Genomic DNA, 22,196 nt, shown 5'->3' on the forward strand with positions numbered 1-22,196 from the left:
GCGCCATCATTATGAAAAGTAGTCGGCGAGTATTTTGGTCCCGTCCGTCCGTCCCTCTTCTTCTTCTTCTTCTGGCCCACCAGGTGAATTAAGTGCAATTGGCGGAGTTACAATGCATACCGCCACCTACTGCACCGGAGGTGTAACTACAAGCAACATTCACAGACAGTCCCATTGCTTTTATGAGCGGTCGAGCGAGTCAAAAGCCGAAAAATCCATTTGTGGCGGACATAATTCTTTCGTGGCGGGCCGCCACAAATAAATGAATGTGTGGGAAACACTGGGATATCAGCAAAAAGCCATTATCGGACATCCCTAGTTATTTATTTACCAAATTTGCAAAATCTTCCACCAAAAATATTTTTCTTACTGGATTATTTGATGTGAAGTAATGGGGACCGTGGATAGGTCAATAATTCATAATAACATTGATTTTGATTCAATATTATGTTTTGAGCAATAACATTTGAAAGAAAAAAAAACTGCTTTGTTTTATTAGTCAACATTGCAGCTTTTTCTAAATTACATTTAACCTTTAAGCTTTTTTATTTCACTTTTGATGTTTTTGTTTATTTTAATAGTATTTTTAGAATGTGCCTTTAAAACATTAGCTGCGGGCCGCAAATGGCCTCCGGGGCACACTTTTGACACCCCTGCTATAGATAAGTGAAGTGAAGTGAATTACATTTATATAGCGCTTTTTCTCAAGTGACTCAGAGCGCTTTACATAGTGAAACCCAATATCTAAGTTACATTTAAATCAGTGTGGGTGGCACTGGGAGCAGGTGGTTTGAGCTACCAAAGAATGTACAACAATTCTTCTCAACTAAAGAGGAGAAATATAACCTTAGAGGAAAAAATAATTTAAAACATTTATATGCACGTACAACACTTAGAACTTTTAGCATATCAGTATGTGGAATTAAATTATGGAATGGATTAAGTAAAGAAGTTAAAAATTGTACTGATATGATCCAGTTTAAGAGGTTGTTCAAAATAATAGTGCTTACAGAGTACAAAAAAGAAGAATTATGAGAAATACTTTCAACCTTATTGAAAATAAGATATTCTTCATCTCAGTATGTTAATAATGACTGAATTAATTAATTAATTACATATTACAAAACTGTTGTATACTAATTCATAGATGTTATTTTATTATATAAAAAGGTCAGTAAATGATTCTATATATTTGTAAACACTTTGAAGTGGGAAAGGGGTAGGATTAAATAAGCTTTGCTTCTTCCTACTCCTTTTCGGGCATGATGTAAAATGAAATGATATGAAATTGTGTGATGTATTATGATGTAAGTGTGTTCATGTTCGAAATAAACTAAAGAAAAAAAAAAAAAAAAAAGTGTCTTGCCCAAGGACACAACGGCAGTGACTAGGATGGCGGAAGTGGGGATCGAACCTGCAACCCTCAAGTTGCTGGCACGGCCGCTCTACCAACCGAGCTATACCGCCCAATAATAATAAATAATAATAATAAAAAATTAAATGTGATAAATCTATGGATAAAAAGCAGAGCCTGGCGACGCATGCGCGTTTATCATAACTCTCTCTCTCTCCCTCTCTGTCTCTGCCCCTCCCTCACCAATGCTGGTGCTCGCACAATTTGTTTTGTTTTTAACCCCTTCTTAACCCTAAACGTACATTGAAAATACACGCAACCTTAACTCAAAATACCGGACATTTGAGGCATTTAAGAAACTCCGCCCTGACAGCTCCGCAAAAGAGGACATGTCCGGTGAAAAGAGGACGTATGGTCAGTCTATCGTAGCCCGTTAGCTGCTAGCATGCCGGGTGTTGTGCCTCGGTGTGCATTGTTTACACAACGTGCGTTTTCGCTACTTAATATGTCCGTGTGGAAACTCGAAACCGAACCAGAACCCCCGTACCGAAACGGTTCAATACAAATACACGTACCGATACACCCCTACTATTTCCACATTTTGTTATGTTACAGCCTTATTCCTCAAAATTCGACACACAATACTCCATAATGACAATGTGATTGTTTATTTATTTTTTTCAAATTTATTCAAACTAAAAAAACACATGGACATAAGTATTCACAGCCATTGCTCGGGGCGTTGTTGATGCACCTTTGGCAGCGATTCCAGCCTCAAGTCTTTTTGAATACGATGCCACAAGCTTGGCACACCTATCTTTGGGCACTTTCTCTCATTCCTCCTCGCAGCACCTCTGAAGCTCCATCAGGTTGGACGGGAAGCCTTGGTTTTCATCCAGACGGCTTCACCATGACAAGTGCGGAAGAAAGTAAATCCTGTCCTTGTAAACATATTTGTTTTGCTTTTTATATTATGCTCACGTCTGTAAACATCACAATGCAAGAATGCAAAGGAAATGGTGATATCATCTGGGAGCTTCACAGATAAATTGCAATCCTGTGGAAAACAGGAATATTGTCCTGTTACTGCCTCCCCCTTCTCTCTGTCCAGCTCGTAGGCGTGAGTCACATTTCTCCAAAACGTGTTCTGTAATTATCGTTACATAAGTCATACCTGCCAACTACTCCGGTTTTCCCGTAATTAGTACGGTTTTCATCAACCTATTCCGGGTTACGGTTGCAGTGATAAAAAATACGGTTTTTCATTAATTAAAAAAAAATATTAAAAAAAAAGTTTTATTCACGAAATCGCGTAACAACAATGACAATCGACACTGCTTCCCGTAACTTCCTATCGAGCCATTCCGAATGCCATGCGCGAGGCTATTTATAGCACCGCTGCCAAGCACGAGGCACCAGTTGCCATTGTTTCCAAACGAGCGAACGATCATGGAATCAGGCGGAGAAAAATCGCAAACGAGTCTTAAACCGAAAAGAAAACTGCAGTCATTCCGTGAAGAATATTCAAAAGCCTATCCGGGAATAATTATCCGTTCCAAAAAGGGTGAAAACTACGCGAATTGCACCTTGTGCAGACAAGATTTTTCGATCGGACACGGAGGAATTAGCGATGTAAAAGACCACGTTGGGACAAAAAAACACAAGTCTAATGCCGTTGCTAGCGATACAAGTGGAAAACTTTCAACGTTTTTCGTCGCCCAAATGTCTCCTTCGGTTTACATCGCCGGTAAGTACAGTTCGTAGCATAAAAAAACTCACCAAACATACAATTTTAAGTAAATCTTTTATTACATAAACAATAAATCAAATCAAAAATAATTTCTGTGTACAGTATATCTTTTTATTTGTGATAACGATAACATGTTCAAAACAAGTAACATATAACTATCATACTCTTCTATTACTCTTTATTACCGGGTAATTTGAAAAATGTCGTCATGAAGTTTTATATTTATATTTATTTATATTTCTTTCATAAACCAAAATTTCGACCTGAAGTTTCTTGTTACAATAATGTCTGCAATATCAATAATGACATGTCTTATTTATATTGTGTAATTTGAACCAAATACTCTCAAAAATATTATTCTTTCAAGTTGTTGAAAGTTTCAACATATAAAGTTAATGTCAAAAGATTTTGAATACATTTACAATCATAACATTTTTTTTTTAATGGAATTGTTTAGTACTGTTTTACCATTTATTTACTGTAAAAAGTGTTTATACTGTTTATACTTTCAATTAACAAATTGAAGTCTTGTGAAAGGTTGACAGGATAACTGGCATTAACTGTCAAAATAATTTCAAACTATTGAAGTTAGCTTACAGAATAAACATGTCAATCAACCCATATGATTTTTGCTGTAATATTTTTGTTTTGAAAAGTCACTGGGACTGATAGAAAAGTGATGGTTTTAGCAACATTTTAACCTGTCTGAATGCTAATAATCATTTTGCGTCGGGAAGCCCCCCTGAACCCCCCACCAGGACTTTGTCCTGGACCTACCGGGGCCTGTGGCCCCTGGACCCTGGCTACTAGGTTTTTCTGATTTCAAAAGTTGGCAGGTATGCATAAGTCCACAAGGCTCAATCAGAACACAGCAGGTGCTTATCAGGACCACCAGTCGGACCACACCATTCGACTCAAAACCAAGTCGGGACGAGCGTCGGGTGACGTCAGCGCACCGCACTTTCAACAGGTCCTACGCCTGATTGAGATCTTTTTCGGAAAAAGTGTCATTTCCTCACACAGAACCCGCCCTTATTTGCAAAGGAACATTTCAAGCTGTCTGTCACTCAGACTAGTGGACTGTAACAATGCTCGGTGCGATAAATGCCCTGGTACACACCCTTCAACATAAAGTGAAGTCATGCTGCTTTGACTTTTTGACCTGCTGCTCCCGACACTTCTTCTCATCGCCCCTTCTACACTAAGCTGGCTAAGGTTATCCAGGGTACATCCCACCTAACCATATCCTTGTCCACACACACACAATGCCACCGTTTAAGACCTCCTCCCCCCTCCATAAACCTAGTACGCATGCGCGGTAAAAAAAAATGTGCGTGTCATAGTCACCTCTGACCTGGAAGTATATTCTTACCATGTGTTTAAATGTAGCCTATTGCCACATTTCTCTTAACAGTAAACCTTGCTTGCCTCACCATCAGCAGCTGTTAGACTATTGTAGTGATTCACACCTGAGCCATCATACAAACCCCGTTTCCATATGAGTTGGGAAATTGTGTTAGATGTAAATATAAACGGAATACAATGATTTGCAAATCCTTTTCAACCCATATTCAATTGAATGCACTACAAAGACAACATATTTGATGTTCAAACTCATAAACTTTATTTTTTAAATAATTAACTTAGAATTTCATGGCTGCAACACGTGCCAAAGTAGTTGGGAAAGGGCATGTTCACCACTGTGTTACATGGCCTTTCCTTTTAACAACACTCAGTAAACGTTTGGGAACCGAGGAGACACATTTTTGAAGCTTCTCAGGTGGAATTCTTTCCCATTCTTGCTTGATGTACAGCTTAAGTTGTTCAACAGTCCGGGGGTCTCCGTTGTGGTATTTTAGGCTTCATAATTCGCCACACATATTCAATGGGAGACTACAGGCAGGCCAGTCTAGTACCCGCACTCTTTTACTATGAAGCCACGTTGATGTAACACGTGGCTTGGCATTGTCTTGCTGAAATAAGCAGGGGCGTCCATGGTAACGTTGCTTGGATGGCAACATATGTTGCTCCAAAACCTGTATGTACCTTTCAGCATTAATGGTGCGTTCACAGATGTGTAAGTTACCCATGTCTTGGGCACTAATACACCCCCATTCCATCACAGATGCTGGCTTTTCAACTTTACGCCTATAACAATCCGGATGGTTCTTTTCCTCTTTGGTCCGGAGGACACGACGTCCACAGTTTCCAAAAACAATTTGAAATGTGGACTTGTCAGACCACAGAACACTTTTCCACTTTGTATCAGTCCATATTAGATGAGCTCAGGCCCAGTGAAGCCGACTGCGTTTCTGGGTGTTGTTGATAAACGGTTTTCGCCTTGCATAGGAGAGTTTTAACTTGCACTTACAGATGTAGCGACCAACTGTAGTTACTGACAGTGGTTTTCTGAAGTGTTCCTGAGCCCATGTGGTGATATCCTTTACACACTGATGTCACTTGTTGATGCAGTACAGCCTGAGGGATCGAAGGTCACGGGCTTAGCTGCTTACGTGCAGTGATTTCTCCAGATTCTCTGAACCCTTTGATGATATTACGGACCGTAGATGGTGAAATCCCTAAATTCCTTGCAATAGTTGGTTGAGAAAGGTTTTTCTTAAACTGTTCAACAATTTGCTCACGCATTTGTTGACAAAGTGGTGACCCTCGCCCCATCCTTGTTTGTGAATGACTGAGCATTTCATGGAATCTACTTTTATACCCAATCATGGCACCCACCTGTTCCCAATTTGCCTGTTCACCTGTGGGACGTTCCAAATAAATGTTTAAAGAGCATTCCTCAACGTTATCAGTATTTATTGCCACCTTTCCCAACTTCTTTGTCAAGTGTTGCTGGCATCAAATTCTAAAGTTAATGATTATTTGCAAAAAAAAAAAATGTTTATGAGTTTGAACATCAAATATGTTGTCTTTGTAGCATATTCAACTGAATATGTGTTGAAAATGATTTGCAAATCATTGTATTCCGTTTATATTTACATCTAACACAATTTCCCAACTCATATGGAAACGGGGTTTGTACATGAATCATATCTTTAATGGACGTGTGAAAGTAAACAATGTGATAAATAACATTTTGCAACAATCAATCTAGGGATCTAGATATCTGGTCAGGACACTGTGCTTGTAAGCTGAAATTGGCGGTCATACTTAACGGCCGCAACCACTTCATGGCTTCACAATAATTATGAAATACAAAACTAGACATTGAGTAATCGCTCGACATACATCGCGGACAATAACTGATAGTCTGCTTTGCCAGTCCAAATGCATTCGCTGTTTTCCGTAGTACTCCTTCATCCACGGGAGCCCGCATTCTCGTCGTCTCCCCTTCGACGAATGGACAAAGTTTTTCGCTAAGTAGAATCACAGCTGACCTGGACATTTGAAAGTTCTCTTGCCGTTCCTGTGGCACAACACACTCGTTGACAAACCTATCCCACCAGGCTGCCGTTCTTCCAGGCCTTATCCAAAACCGTCGCTCAACATTGCATTGTTGACATCTGAGATGTGTTGTATCCAAAGTAATGCAATCAATTATGTAAATAATGAAATGCAATCGCGCGTGTCCTTCTTTAAGGTAGTAATTTGTGATTTCCACAAGCGTCTTTTATGAAGCTGGCTGTGGTGCGTTCTTTCTGACGTCACTTCCTCTCCGAACTCAGTTTGTAAACGATCGATGAGTCCATACAAAGCTAAGAGCTTTGTAAAAAAAATGATCCAAGGAGGGGGACCTTAAAGGGGAACATTATCACCAGGCCTATGTAAGCGTCAATATATACCTTGATGTTGCAGAAAAAAGACCATATATTTTTTTTAACTGATTTCCGAACTCTAAATGGGTGAATTTTGACGAATTAAACGCCTTTCTATTATTCGCTCTCGGAGCGAATCGGGAAGCAATCCGCCATTTTCTCAAACACCAAATCAAATCAGCTCTGTTATTTTCCGTTTTTCGACTGTTTTCCGTACCTTGGAGACATCATGCCTCGTCGGTGTGTTGTCGGAGGGTGTAACAACACGAACAGGGACAGATTCAAGTTGCACCAGTGGCCCAAAGATGCGAAAGTGGCAAGAAATTGGACGTTTGTTCTGCACACTTTACCGACGAAAGCTATGCTACGACAGAGATGGCAAGAATGTGTGGATATCCTGCGACACTCAAAGCAGATGCATTTCCAACGATAAAGTCAAAGAAATCTGCCGCCAGACCCCCATTGAATCTGCCGGAGTGTGTGAGCAATTCAGGGACAAAGGACCTCGGTAGCACGGCAAGCAATGGCGGCAATTAGTTCCCGCAGACGAGCGAGCTAAACCCCCTGGATGTCTTGGCTCACACCGTCCCTTATGCCACCGAAGATGATCAAGAGAAGAATATCGACCCTAGCTTCCCTGGCCTGCTGACATCAACTCCAAAACTGGACAGATCAACTTTCAGGAAAAGAGCGCGAATGAGGGTATGTCTACAGAATATATTAATTGATGAAAACTGGGCTGTCTGCACTCTCAAAGTGCATGTTGTTGCCAAATGTATTTCATATGCTGTAAACCTAGTTCATAGTTGTTAGTTTCCTTTAATGCCAAACAAACACATACCAATCGTTGGTTAGAAGGCGATCGCCGAATTCGTCCTCGCTTTCTCCCGTGTCGCTGGCTGTCGTGTCGTTTCCGTCGGTTTCGCTTGCATACGGTTCAAACCGATATGGCTCAATAGCTTCAGTTTCTTCTTCAATTTCGTTTTCGCTACCTGCCTCAATAGTAGTGAAATATCATCATTTAAAGATGTTGGTACGTGAAAGGGTCCCCCAAATAAGCTAGAAGAAGCTTTTGACAGGGGGTCCAGAGGATAGTATATACATGGAATGATGGAACATGGTAGCAAGTACAACAACAAAAAACAACGCTATATGATTAACACAAGATAATAGTACTAAAGCAAGCATACACATACATACATACATTCATTCAACCATGCAAAACCCAACAGTAGTCTACCCCACATGAGGCATTAAATATAGGTGGTTAATAGATACGTTTTTGGTTTATTTTTGAAGTTGGAGAATGGATACAGCATCTTGAGGCTCTCATTAAGCCGGTTCCAAATCTTTGGTCCCCTGCATACAACACTTAGAGCGGTACAATCCAGTAAACGATGTTTCCCTGATATCAAATCTAAGTTACGAGTGTTGAGGGCATGCTGGGGATGGTAGATAGGAACCAAGCTACAGAGCCTTAAATTCAGCCTGTAAATGACTTGATAGGTTAAACAAGCATTTTGATAAATATTGAACTCTGTCAGTCTTAAGAGATGATAATTATGGAATAGATGTCGAGTGGGGGCATTAAACTTGGACCATGACAGGGCCCGTATAATTTTCTTTTGCATGGATTCTAATTTGTGGAGGTAGGTGGGGAAGGTGTTACACCAGATGACATTACAGTAGTTTAGATGTGGTTCAAAGAGAGTTTTATATAGTGTGAGTAGAGCATAAAGAGGAAGATAATGACAAAGGTGAAAGAACAGGCCAACATATTTGGATAATTTGTTTAACAGATGGCTAATGTGACATTTGAAATGGAGGTATTCGTCAATGATGACCCCCAGGAATTTTGTGGAGTACACTCTCTGTATTTCCTGCCCATTGATGTTGATATGGCAGTGCTCAGTATTTGTCCGGTTTTTATTAGAACGAAATAGAATCAAATTTGTTTTATTTACATTAAGTGAGAGCTCATTGCATTTGAACCAGGAATCTACTTTCACAAGCTCTACATTGACAGTTACTTGTAGATGGTGTAGGCTCCTGTGTGAGGTAAACAAATTTGTATCGTCAGCAAAAATTATTTTATGAAAAGTTTCGGAGGAGTTTACAAAATCATTTATGTATAGGATAAAAAGGAGAGGCCCCAAGATGGATCCCTGGGGAACCCCATAATTTATGGTCATACAGGGTGAATTGTGATCATTGACGCATACACATTGCTGCCTTCCGTATAGGTAAGAGCGGAACCAATCGAGAGGTATCCCTCTGACACCATAGTGATATAGCTTATACAATAAGATCTCAAAGTCTATTGTGTCAAAGGCCTTGGATAGATCCAAAAAAATCCCAATACCGCATTTTCCTTCTTCAATACAGTCATTGACCTTTTCCAAAAGGTCGAGTATAGCCATACAGGTGGTGCTTTTTTTACGAAAACCATTTTTTCTGCTTTTCTTAGTGCAGAGCAGACCTTTCAAGATCTCGCAAATGTGTGTGTAATCGTGAGATAAGGGGAGTTGCAGTAAAGCCGACAACAGTTTGTATGTCCTTCCAGAGGAGCAGAAACAAATTAACTCGGTCCCGCCATTTGAGATACGTGTACGCCTGCTGGACGGCAAGACCGTGGAGCGTCTCCAGCTTTGCCCTCCACCAGTACCCACAGGCGGGCATCTGTGACGGCACTGACTCGACGCGTGGAAAAGACGACCGTTTTGCCTTCCAGAACAACAACTTGTGTTGTTGCTAGCTGCAAATAGAAAAACAAACAGTACACACATCTCATTCAACCCCCGCTAGACGCTTTCCTGCTGCTCCTCGGCTGGGGTTCCACCGGCGGTGGAAACTAAAACGTTGACTTGAACGGAAACAGAAAGCATCCGCAGCTGTTAAGCACCCAGAGGAAATCCGGATTGAGGGTCCCCTACACCCCGCTGGGCATGCTCAGACCACCTTACCATGGAGCAACCTCAACTGGCCCCTTTTGATTTGAAGGAGCAGCGGCTCTACTCTAGGTTCCTACTAGATCACAAAGGTCCTAACCCTATCTCTTCGAGCAGGGCTCTTCAGCTGGCGACCAATAGCGGCCAAATCTCACCAGACAGTCTTTTGTGTTCAGTTCAAAACTTGTGTGACAAATATTTTTGCCGTAAATTCCTAAAAAACACTAGAATGCTCCTGTTGTACAGAGGAACCTGGACCACTCTAAACGTATTAGCGAGTCCTTGCATTGACATTTTAACCTCCTGGAACTGAGCATCCACTACAGTGGATACTTTTGCATAACAGGGCTCTTTTCTTCAGAAACTTGTAACAGACAAAAGAAATACACAAAAAACACTGCAGAATAGTAGTGAAATGAAGACTATGCCCCACGCCCCCAGTCCTTGGCTTTCTGGAAATGTGGCTTTGAGAATTAGTTAGTTGAATAGCCAAGTCTTACGGTGCCATATAGAGGGAACTCATTGCGGCCGTTTGTACCAGGGATTTTGCTCTTTTGGTCACTAACCAAAGCTTGTGACCATAGGTCATACTTGCCAACCTTGAGACCTCCGATTTCGGGAGGTGGGGGCGTGGTTGGGGGCGTGGCTAAGAGGGGAGGAGTATATTTACAGCTAGAATTCACCAAGTCAAGTATTTCATATATATATATATAAGAAATACTTGACTTTCAGTGAATTCTAGCTATATATATATCATTATTTTATTATATATATATATATATATATATATATATTAGAGATGCGCGGTTTGCGGGCACAACCGCGGAGTCCGCGGATTATCCGCGGATCGGGCGGATGAAATTTAAAAAAAATTAGATTTTATCCGCGGGTCGGGTCGGGTCGGGTGGTTCAAATTATTAAAAAAAATTAGATTTTAAATAGATTCAGGCGGGTGGCAGTTAAACCAATTCGGAAATATATATACATAGTTAAATGTTGTTACCCACATACGAAAAACGAGCAGGCACCTGCAGCATATGCCACAACAGAAGAAAAAAAAAAAAAGAGATGGACACTTTTATGGAGCGGAGAAGGGACGCCTCGCCGGGGTCCGGGACCGAGGCCCCTTCCCCCGAGAGGGCCCCACCGGGAGCCGTAGCTGAGGCGATCCGCGAGAAGGGCCCGACGCACGTCCAGGGTCACCACCGCGCCCACCGCACCGACACCCCGCCTCGTCCGCCTTCGCCGCGGCCGGCGTCACGCGCAGCAGGTAAGCAGCTTACCTGCCCGCCACCCCCGTGGCCGGGGGCTCGTAACAGGGGTCACTCCGCGCGCAGTGCGCTCACGAAAGGGGTGGGGCTCACCCTGGTTGATATAGACAGCAGCTAGGACGGTGGCCATGGAAGTTGGAACCCGCTAAGGAGTGTGTAACAACCCACCTGCCGAATCAACTAACCCTGAAAATGGATGGCGCTGGAGCGTCGGGCCCATATACCCGGCCGTCGCCGGCAGCGAGACGCGCTTGGAGGTGCGCTCAGCGCGGCTCCCATATGATTGCGCACTGGTGTGCGTCTGGGTCGTGACAGCGTGGCACGCGAATGTGCTGCATTGGATCAGTCTCCTTTCTTTAACAGGCAAAAGCTTTATAACCTCACTAATGCCTTGTATCGTCTATATTAGATATATAACAACGGGCGGGTGCGGGCGGATGCGGTTCTGATCAAATGTTAGATCGGGTGGATTGCGGATGGTTGACGACTTTCTGATGCGGTTGCGGATTAAATAATTGCCTATCCGCGCATCTCTAATATATATATATATATATAAAAGAAATACCTGAATTTCAGTGTTCATTTATCTACACATATACACACACATAACACTCATCTACTCATTGTTGAGTTAAGGGTTGAATTGTCCATCCTTGTTCTATTCTCTGTCACTATTTTTCTAACCATGCTGAACACCCTCTCGCAGGTACCCAGAAAGGTTTCGAGTACCACCAAAAAAACTGAATCTCTGAAGACAGTATAAAAGTCTGTGTTAAAGGTGTACAAATATTGTTTGTATAATAAGCATGTTATTGTTTACAAATGAGGGTTAAGAGTTCAGTACTAAAAAAAAAAAAAGAATGTGGCTTAAGTACAGTTTTTTAATTGAGCTGCTGCATTTTTTGGTTGGGTTGTTTATTTATTTTGAGGAACTTCTCCATTTCTAAAAGGGGAGGAATGTAATAGTGATCTATGTTTGTCTGTTGCCATCTCCTGGTGAATGTTGGCTATAGCGTACTGGGGTTAGTTTTTGGTTGGCCAACGATTTACGTGGTGTTGCGCACCTGACGTCAAGTGTGTGAGTCTGTTCTGAAGTCTACAGTAAAGAGACGTACTTCATCACCTCGCCTGGTTATTGCCTCTAACTCAATATATTACAACAACATTTACGGCAGACGAACTGATTTACGGTAGAATAAAAATGACTGCTGTTGTTGTGTGTTGCTACCGCGCTGGGAGGACGTTAATGAAACTGTCTAACAATAAACCCACATAAGAAACCAAGAACTCGCCCTCCATCATTCTACAGTTATAACGTGTGTTGTGGGAAAGCGGACGTGAATACAGGCTGTTGACACGTCACTCAGGTCCGCATGGAGCTGGAGGGGGCGTGGCTTCTAGCTCCGCCTGAATTTCGGGAGATTTTCAGGAGAAAATTTGTCCCGGGAGGTTTTCGGGAGAGGCTTTGAATTTCGGGAGTCTCCCGGAAAATCCGGGAGGGTTGGCAAGTATGCCATAGGTGAGAGTAGGAACGTAGCGTTTTTGCTAAATCGAGAGCTTTGCCTTTTGGCTCAACTCTCTCTCCACCACGACAGTTCGGTACAGCGACCGCATTACTGCAGACGCTGCCCGTCGATATCACGCTCCACCCTTTCCTAGTTTGAGGACAAGATCCCGAAACACTTCAGCACCTCCGCCTGGAGAAAGACCTCACTCCACCCTTTTTCGTCTGAGAACCATGAGCACAGATTCGGGAGGTGCTGAGTCTCATCTAGGAAGCTGACAACCGTTGCAGCAAACGCTGGAGGTCACATCTCCATGAGGCCATCAGCACAAATAGCAGAGATTAGATCAACAGGCCCCAAAACGGGACACCCTCAACGCCTTGACTGCGCCTAGAAATTCTATCCATAAAACACATGAATGGAACTGGTGACAAAAGGCAGCCTTGGCAGAGGCCAACGTTCACTGGGAAGAGGGTGGACTTACTGGATTAAGGAAGGACCAGTATGCAGTCCAATAAGATTTGCTTCTGCTGTGTCTAAGAGGACAAAGAGTCAAGTAAAGGTGTGTAAATGCAGTACAGAAAATGCGAAAAAAAACCACCAACACAACACAAAGTGCCAACAAAATAAGAGTGCAGGACAAGAACTAACACTAAACAAAGTAGAACACTAACAAACGCAACATAAGACACCGATATCACTAATGGATTATCGGAATTGGCAGCATAAAACCCCTGGATCGGCTCTGTAAACTGCATTTGGAAATAGCTTTTCACAGCAGCACACTGTAATGCATGAGCACTTGAAAATGTCGTCAAGGGCAATTCTCAAAGCTGACTTGCCAACCCTCCCGAATTTTCCGGGAGACTCCCGAAATTCAGCGCCTCTCCCCAAAACCTCCCGGGACAAATATTCTCCCGAAAATCTCCCGATTTTCAGCCGGAGCTGGAAGCCACGCCCCCTCCAGCTCCATGCGGACCTGAGTGAGGACAGCCTTTTTTCATGACGGGAGGACAACAGGGTGACAAGAACTAAATCATCCAGACTAGAGATAAATTGTATTATTATGTTTATTTTACCTAAAAATAAATATATTTATTAATTTAAAAAAAAAAAAACTAAATACATTTCTACTATATTTTGCTAAAAACATCAAAATTAATTGCATTTTTATTTGTATTTTTTTGTGACTCCTTATTACATCCAGCCATAGAATTATACATTGAAATAAACATATTTGAAATAATTGATTTTAAATTATCATAATAATTCATTTAAAATGACCATATTTAATTATTAAAATAATTGCTTGTTTATCAACAACTTTAGCATTTTATTCATTACATTTTGAAACTCTCAGAAGCCAAGTTATGTTATGTTCCTTAATATTTATTTATGCAAGTTTGAAGTATCAATTATCTAAACACAGTTTTGTTTGCATATTTTCAGGATGTAGATATCTATATATATATATATATACATATATATATATATATATATATATATATATATCTGTATGAAATACTTGACTTGGTGAATTCTAGCTGTCAATATACTCCTCCCCTCTTAACCACGCCCCCAACCACGCCCCGCCCCACCCCCGACCACGCCCCCACCCCCCACCACCCGAAATCGGAGGTCTCAGGGTTGGCAAGTATGTCTCAAAGTCATTTTCATTGTTTTCTCCGACCAAACAACATGCATTTAAAGGGGAACATTATCACCAGACCTATGTAAGCGTCAATATATACCTTGATGTTGCAGAAAAAAGACCATCTATTTTTTTAAACCGATTTCCGAACTCTAAATGGGTGAATTTTGGCGAAATAAACGTCTTTCTAATATTCGCTCTCGGAGCGATGACGTCACAATGTGACGTCGCATCGGGAAGCAATCCGCCATTTTCTCAAAACACTGAGTCGAATCAGCTCTGTTATTTTCCGTTTTTTCGACTGTTTTCCGTACCTTGTCACTTGTCACTTGTCACTTCCGTACCTTGTCACTTGTTGATCATGCCTCGTCGGTGTGTTGTCGGAGGGTGTAACAACACGAACAGGGACGGATTCAAGTTGCACCAGTGGCCCAAAGATGCGAAAGTGGCAAGAAATTGGACCTTTGTTCCGCACACTTTACCGACGAAAGCTATGCTACGACAGAGATGGCAAGAATGTGTGGATATCCTGTGACACTCAAAGCAGATGCATTTCCAACGATAAAGTCAAAGAAATCTGCCGCCAGACCCCCATTGAATCTGCCGGAGTGTGTGAGCAATTCAGGGACAAAGGACCTCGCTAACACGGCAAGCAATGGCGGCAGTTTGTTCCCGCAGACGAGCGAGCTAAACCCCCTGGATGTCTTGGCTCACACCGTCCCGAAGATGATCAAGAGAAGAATATCGACCCTAGCTTCCCTGGCCTGCTGACATGAGGGTATGTCTACAGAATATATTAATTGATTAAAACTGGGCTGTCTGCACTCTCAAAGTGCATGTTGTTGCCAAATGTATTTCATATGCTGTAAACCTAGTTCATAGTTGTTAGTTTCCTTTAATGCCAAACAAACACATACCAATCGTTGGTTAGAAGGCGATCGCCGAATTCGTCCTCGCTTTCTCCCGTGTCGCTGGCTGTCGTGTCGTTTTCGTCGGTTTCGCTTGCATACGGTTCAAACCGATATGGCTCAATAGCTTCAGTTTCTTCTTCAATTTCGTTTTCGCTACCTGCCTCCACACTACAACCATCCGTTTCAATACATGCGTAATCTGTTGAATCGCTTAAGCCGCTGAAATCCGAGTCTGAATCCGAGCTAATGTCGCTATAGCTTGCAGTTCTATGCGCCGTGTTTGTTTGTGTTGTGACGTCACAGGAAAATGGACGGGTGGTTAAAATCAGGCACTTTGAAGCTTTTTTTAGGGATATTGCGTGATGGGTAAAATTTTGAAAAAAACTTCGAAAAATATAATAAGCCACTGGGAACTGATTTTTCATGGTTTTAACAATTCTCAAATTGTGATAATGTTCCCCTTTAAAGCTTCCACATTCAAGGAATTTGTTGGTGTATTTTGGGGGGAATTAATAAAAAAAAAAAAAGTGTTGCACCACTAATTGAAAAAAAAGTAGTTGATATATTCATTGATTCAAGAAATAGTTGTTACCAGTGTGAGGTATCTAAACATACAATCTATAAATTTTTTCACTGTTACACCACATGATCGTTACTGCGTGTTGCCGTTATAATGTGATGTCATTACTGCAAATGGCTCTGTGTGTGTGTGTGTGTGTGTGTGTGTGTGTGTGTGTGTGTGTGTGTGTGTGTGTGTGTGTGTGTTGAGGGTGTATTTTTACAGGAGGTGGGCACCTGCCTCGTCTTCCTCCCGCATTGTTCCCTCCGCCAGGGCCTCTCCAGTTGTGGACTGAGGTAACGTTTCCTCGCATTATGATCGCAGAATAGCTCTCGCCTCGTCCATTGTGCCGGGCGCTGAAGCGCCGTGTGGATTTGGGAACGGCGAAGGAAAGTAGTGGGAGGGGGCGGCATTTTGGGGAATTCCGCTGGCATTTCCTGTCAGATTGCCTTCCTCGCTATTTGTCTTTGCCGGTAATCAGCGCGGTGTCAAGGATATGTTAGACACCCATTAGGCTGAGTCAGGGGCATTCATTTTTTTTATTGATCCTTGTATCACCTTGATCCAAGGATCCAGAGGGCTATGGCTAACCCTCTAGTCCAGGGGTCGGCAACCCGCGGCTCTTTGACCACTCTGATGCGACTCAGCTGCATACTTGCCGACCCTCCTGATTGTTCCGGGAGAGTTCCGGATTTCAGTGCCTCTCCCGGGGCAAATATTGTCCGATTTTCAACCGGACAACAATATTGTGGGTGTGCCGTGATGGCACTGCCTTTATTAGCGTCCTCTATAACCTGTCGTCGCGTCCGCTTTTTCACCATACTATCTGCGTGCCGGCCCAGTCACATGTTGTATGCTGCCTCTGCCTACACCATACTTGCCAACCCTCCCGAATTTTCCGGGAGACTCCCGAAATTCAGCGCCTCTCCCGAAAACCTCCCGGGACAAATTTTCTCCCGAAAATCTCCGGAAATTCAGGCGGACCAGAGTGACGTGTCGACAGCCTGTTTTCACGTCCGCTTTCCCACAATATAAACAGCGTGCCTGCCCAATCACGTTATAACTGTAGAATGATCGAGGGCGAGTTCTTGGTTTCTTATGTGGGTTTATTGTTAGGCAGTTTCATTAACGTCCTCCCAGCGCGGCAACAACACACAACTACAGCAGTCATGTTTCCGTCTACCGTAAAGCAGTTCGTCTGCCGTAAACAGCAATGTTGTGACACTCTTAAACAGGACAATACTGCCATCTACTGTACATGCATATGTGACATTAACATCTACGACTTTTAGAGAGTGCAGTGCACAACTGCGCACACAACAAGGAGACGAAGCAGAATGCATCATCAGAGAGGGTGTTCAGCATGGTTAGAAAAATAGTGACAGAGAATAGAACAAGGATGGACAATTCAACCCTTAACTCAACAATGAGTAGATGAGAGTTGTGTGTGTGTATATGTGTAAATAAATGAACACTGAAATTAAAGTATTTCTCTTATATATATATATATATATATATACATATATATATATATATGTATGTGTGGGAAAAAATCACAAGACTACTTCATCTCTACAGGCCTGTTTCATGAGGGGTTCCCTCAATCATCAGGAGATTTTTTTCCCACACATACATATATTGCGCTCTACCACGGTATCGAGCACTATTTTTTGGATAACCTTATTAAGACACACACACATATATATATATATATATATATATATATATATATATATATATATATATAGCTAGAATTCACTGAAAGTCAAGTATTTCTTATTTATATATATATATATATATATATATATATGAAATACTTGACTTGGTGAATTCTAGCTGTAAATATACTCCTCCCCTCTTAACCACGCCCCCCTCCACCTCCCGAAATCGGAGGTCTCAAGGTTGGCAAGTATGGCCTACACACGTAAGTGACTGCAAGGCATACTTGGTCAATAGCCATACAGGTTACACTGAGGGTGGCCGTTAGAGATGCGCGGATAGGCAATTATTTCATCCGCAACCGCATCAGAAAGTCGTCAACCATCCGCCATCCACCCGATCTAACATTTAATCAGAACCGCATCCGCCCGCACCCGCCCGTTGTTATATATCTAATATAGACGATGTGAGGTTATAAAGCTTTTGCCTGTTAAAGAAAGGAGACTGATCCAATGCAGCACAGACATTCGCGTGCCAAGCTGTCACGGCCCAGACGCACACCAGTGCGCAATCATATGGGAGCCGCGCTGAGCGCACCTCCAAGCGCGTCTCGCTGCCGGCGACGGCCGGGTATGGGCCCGACGCTCCAGCGCCATCCATTTTCAGGGCTAGTTGATTCAGCAGGTGGGTTGTTACACACTCCTTAGCGGGTTCCGACTTCCATGGCCACCGTCCTGCTGTCTATATCAACCAGGGTGAGCCCCACCCCTTTCGTGAGCGCACTGCGCGTGGAGTGACCCCTGTTACGCGCCCCCGGCAACAGGGGTGGCGGGCAGGTAAGCTGCGCGCGCAGAGCGCGCGGAGTGACCCCTGTTACGAGCCCCCGGCCACGGCGAAGGCGGACGAGGCGGGGTGTCGGTGCGGTGGGCGCGGTGGTGACCCTGGACGTGCGTCGGGCCCTTCTCGCGGATCGCCTCAGCTACGGCTCCCGGTGGGGCCCTCTCGGGGGAAGGAGCCTCGGTCCCGGACCCCGGCGAGGCGTCCCTTCTCCGCTCCGTAAAAGTGTCCATCTCTTCTTTCTTTTTTTCTTCTGTTGTGGCATATGCTGCAGGTGCCTGCTCGTTTTTCGTATGTGGGTAACAACATTTAACTATGTATATATATTTCCCAATTGGTTTAACTGCCACCCGCCTGAATCTATTTAAAATCTTTTTTTTTTTTTATTTCAACTGCCCGACCCGACCCGCGGATAAAATCTAATTTTTTTTAATTTCATCCGCCCGATCCGCGGATAATCCGCGGACTCCGCGGTTGTGCCCGCAAACCGCGCATCTCTAGTGGCCGTATAAACAACTTTAACACTGTTACAAATATGCGCCACACTGTGAACCCACACCAAACAAAAATGACAAACACATTTCGGGAGAATATCCGCACCGTAACACAACATAAACACAACAGAACAAATACCCAGAATCCCATGCATCCATAACTCTTCCGGGATACATTATACACCCCCGCTACCACCAAACCCTGCCGCCCCCAACCCCGCCCACCTCAACCGACGCACGGAGGGGGGGGGGGGGGGTTGGTGGTAGCGGGGGTAGCGCCATTCATATAAAACTCGCGGGCCGCACTAACAATACATTTTCATATTAAAGTGCGGGCCGCGTGTCTGAGACACCTGGTTTATACATAGCACAAAGCAAAAAAAAAACTTTGTATGCAGTGTTATTTCATTTTAAATTTCAAGAGTTTTGTGGCTCCCATTGTTTTCTTTAATTTGTGAAATGGGTCAAAATGGTTCTTTGAGTGGTAAAGGTTGCCGAAACCCTGCCCTAGTCCAACAGTCATTTTGGCGGTACTGCAATGAACTCTTAATTACATTTCTACAAGGAATTTAATAATTTGCATATGTAATAATTGTGAAAAAATAAATTGCTTCTATTAGAAGCCACAATAGATCACCCAAGTAAACCAGAAATATTTCATCTGTATACTAACTTTCAGTAACCCAAATATACCCACGAGCGTTACTATTCGGCGTACCATTGTAACTTATGGTTTCAACTTGTATTTATTTGCAGCAAGGCATTAGTTCGAATCCCGTCTTAACAGTTGCTCAGATTCAAAATATTGCTGACAAACGGCAGACTTGAGAGTTGTGGTCCGTTAAGGTGCCGACACCCCTTAAGTGCAAACACTCAGCGTCTCACTTTCACGCCATGACAACTGCATCCAGTTTCAAAGCGATCGGCCCAGCGATGCTTTTACTTGGAGAGCGGACAGAATTAACACAATAGGTCTTCTGGAGTGTTGACAGTAAATACAGACCAGAAGAGGGGATGCCAGGGGATTTTAGCGCTGGTCTGAAGGTGGGTCCGACCTTTAACCTGGTGACGCTTGGTTGGACGCTAAAGGATGAAAGCCCGCTAAAAGATCCATCAGCCCGCCATTTGCCGTCTTGGCGACTTGAGTTGGACGTGTTGTTGTATTTAATAAATATATTCATGTAGTTTGAACGTTGAAACAACATGCTTTTTGACGTCGTGTAATCAATGTTGGGTTCTGATGTTGATTTGACCATATAATTTTGGTCATTTTCCAACCAATATTCTACAACACAAATACAACGTTGGAACAACATGATTTTTGACGACGCTTAATCAATGTTGGGTTCTGATGTTGTTTTGACCATTGAATTTGGTCATTTCACAACCAATATTTTACAATGCAAATACAACGTTAAACAACATGCTTTTTGAGGACGTTTAATCAATGTTGGGTTCTGATGTTGATTTGACCACTGAAATTTGGTCAATTAACAACCAATATTCTAAGACGCAAATACAATGTTGAAACAACGTGCTTTTTGACGATGTTTAATCAATGTTGGGTTTGACGTTGATTTGACCATTTACCAACCAATATTCTACAACACAAATACAACGTTGGAACAACATGATTTTTGACGACGCTTAATCAATGTTGGGTTCTGATGTTGATTTGACCATTGAATTTTGGTCATTTTCCAACCAATATTGTAAAACACAAATGCAACGTTGTAACAACATGATTTTTGACAACGTGTAATCAATGTCGGGTAACTGATGTTGATTTGACCACTGAAATTTGGTCATTTTCCAACCAATATTCTACAACACAAATACAACGTTGGAACAACATGATTTTTGACGACGTTTAGTCAATGTTGGGTTCTGATGTAGATTTGACCATTGAACTTTGGTCATTTTCCAACCAATATTCTATAACACAAATACAATGTTGAAACAACATGCTTTTTAACAATGTGTAATCAATGGTGGGTTCTGATATTGATTCGACCATAGAATTTTGGTCATTTCCCAACCAATATTCTACAACACAAATACAACGTTGAAACAACATGATTTTTGACGACATATAATCAATGTTGCGTTCTGATGTTGTTTTGACCATGGAAATTTTGGTCATTTTCCAACCAATATTCTTCAACACAAATACAACGTTGCAACAACATGCTTTTTGACAATGTTTAATCAATGTTGGGTTCTGATGTTGTTTTGAACATTGAATTTTGGTCATTTCCCAACCAATATTCTACAACACAAATACAACGTTGAAACAACATGATTTTTGACGACGCTTAATCAATGTTGGGTTCTGATTGTCATGTCTGTGTAATCATGTTTTGTTCTAAGTCATGTTTTGTTTAGTTTCTGGCTTTTCACTCCCTTGTCTTGTTTGCATGATTACCCATTAGTTTCACCTGTTCCACGTTTGGACTCATTGTGCACTCTTGTTTGTCACCATAGCAACCATTAGTTTTCACCTGTCACGTCACGCACCTGTTTCACGTTTTGAGTCACGCACCTGCTTTCACTAATCATGTCCATAGTATTTAAGTTCATTCATTTTCTGTTGTTCGTCCTGACGACCTCAACACATTTATGCTCTGTTCATGCCTGATACTTCTTTTCATGTCAATTCCTCAAGCAACGACTTTTGTCCAAGCCAAGTAAGTTTTTGTTCCATATTTATAGTCTTTTTGGTTTCATAGTTTGTTCTCCACCATTGTGCGTGTTTTTTGTTTGTACTTTTTTGTTATAGTCTTTTGGTTTCATAGTTTATTCTCCGCCACTGTGCGCGCTTTCATTTATTCCTTTTTTTTGATAATAATAAAAAATGCTGTCAAACCGTCTGGTATTGACACCAGGACTGTTTAATCCTATTCAAGAGTCTTTACCACTGGGCCACTCTTGAATAGGATTAAACAGTCCTGGTGTCAATACCAACAACATACTTTTTGACGACGTTTAATCAATGTTGGGTTTTGACGTTGATTTGACCATTGAATTTTGGTCATTTCCCAACCAATATTCTACAACACAAACACAGCGTTGGAACAACATGATTTTTGACGACGTTTAATCAATGTTGGGTTCTGATGTTGTTTTGACCATTGAAATTGGTCATTTCACAACCAATATTTTACAACACAAATACAACGTTGAAACAACATGCTTTTTGACGACGCTTAATCAATGTTGGGTTCTGATGTTGATTTGACCATTGAATTTTGGTAATTTCCCAACCAATATTCTTCAACACAAATACACCGTTGAAACAGGATTTTTGACGACATTTAATCTATGTTGGAACAACATGATTTTTGACGACGCTTAATCAATGTTGGGTTCTGATGTTGTTTTGACCATAGACTTTTGGTCATTTCCCAACCAATATTCTACAACACAAATACAACGTTGAAACAACATGCTTTTTGATGACGTTTAATCTATGTTGGGTTCT

At 42.1% G+C, this 22,196-nt stretch overlaps 1 protein-coding gene across 1 annotated transcript in view; it reads left to right on the forward strand.

Annotated features, from left to right (window-relative positions):
• The window catches only part of LOC140679831 (E3 ubiquitin-protein ligase TRIM35-like), a 37,876-nt gene extending 28,311 nt beyond the window's left edge, over positions 1–9,565 (forward strand). Inside the window, exon 2 of the mRNA XM_072916124.1 lies at positions 9,401–9,565. Coding sequence (XP_072772225.1) covers positions 9,401–9,565 — 165 coding nt within the window. The remainder of the gene's footprint in view (positions 1–9,400) is intronic.
• The last annotated feature ends 12,631 nt before the right edge of the window (positions 9,566–22,196 follow it).

Source organism: Nerophis lumbriciformis, linkage group LG26, assembly GCF_033978685.3.
Source record: "Nerophis lumbriciformis linkage group LG26, RoL_Nlum_v2.1, whole genome shotgun sequence".
NCBI classification, from domain to species: domain Eukaryota; kingdom Metazoa; phylum Chordata; class Actinopteri; order Syngnathiformes; family Syngnathidae; genus Nerophis; species Nerophis lumbriciformis.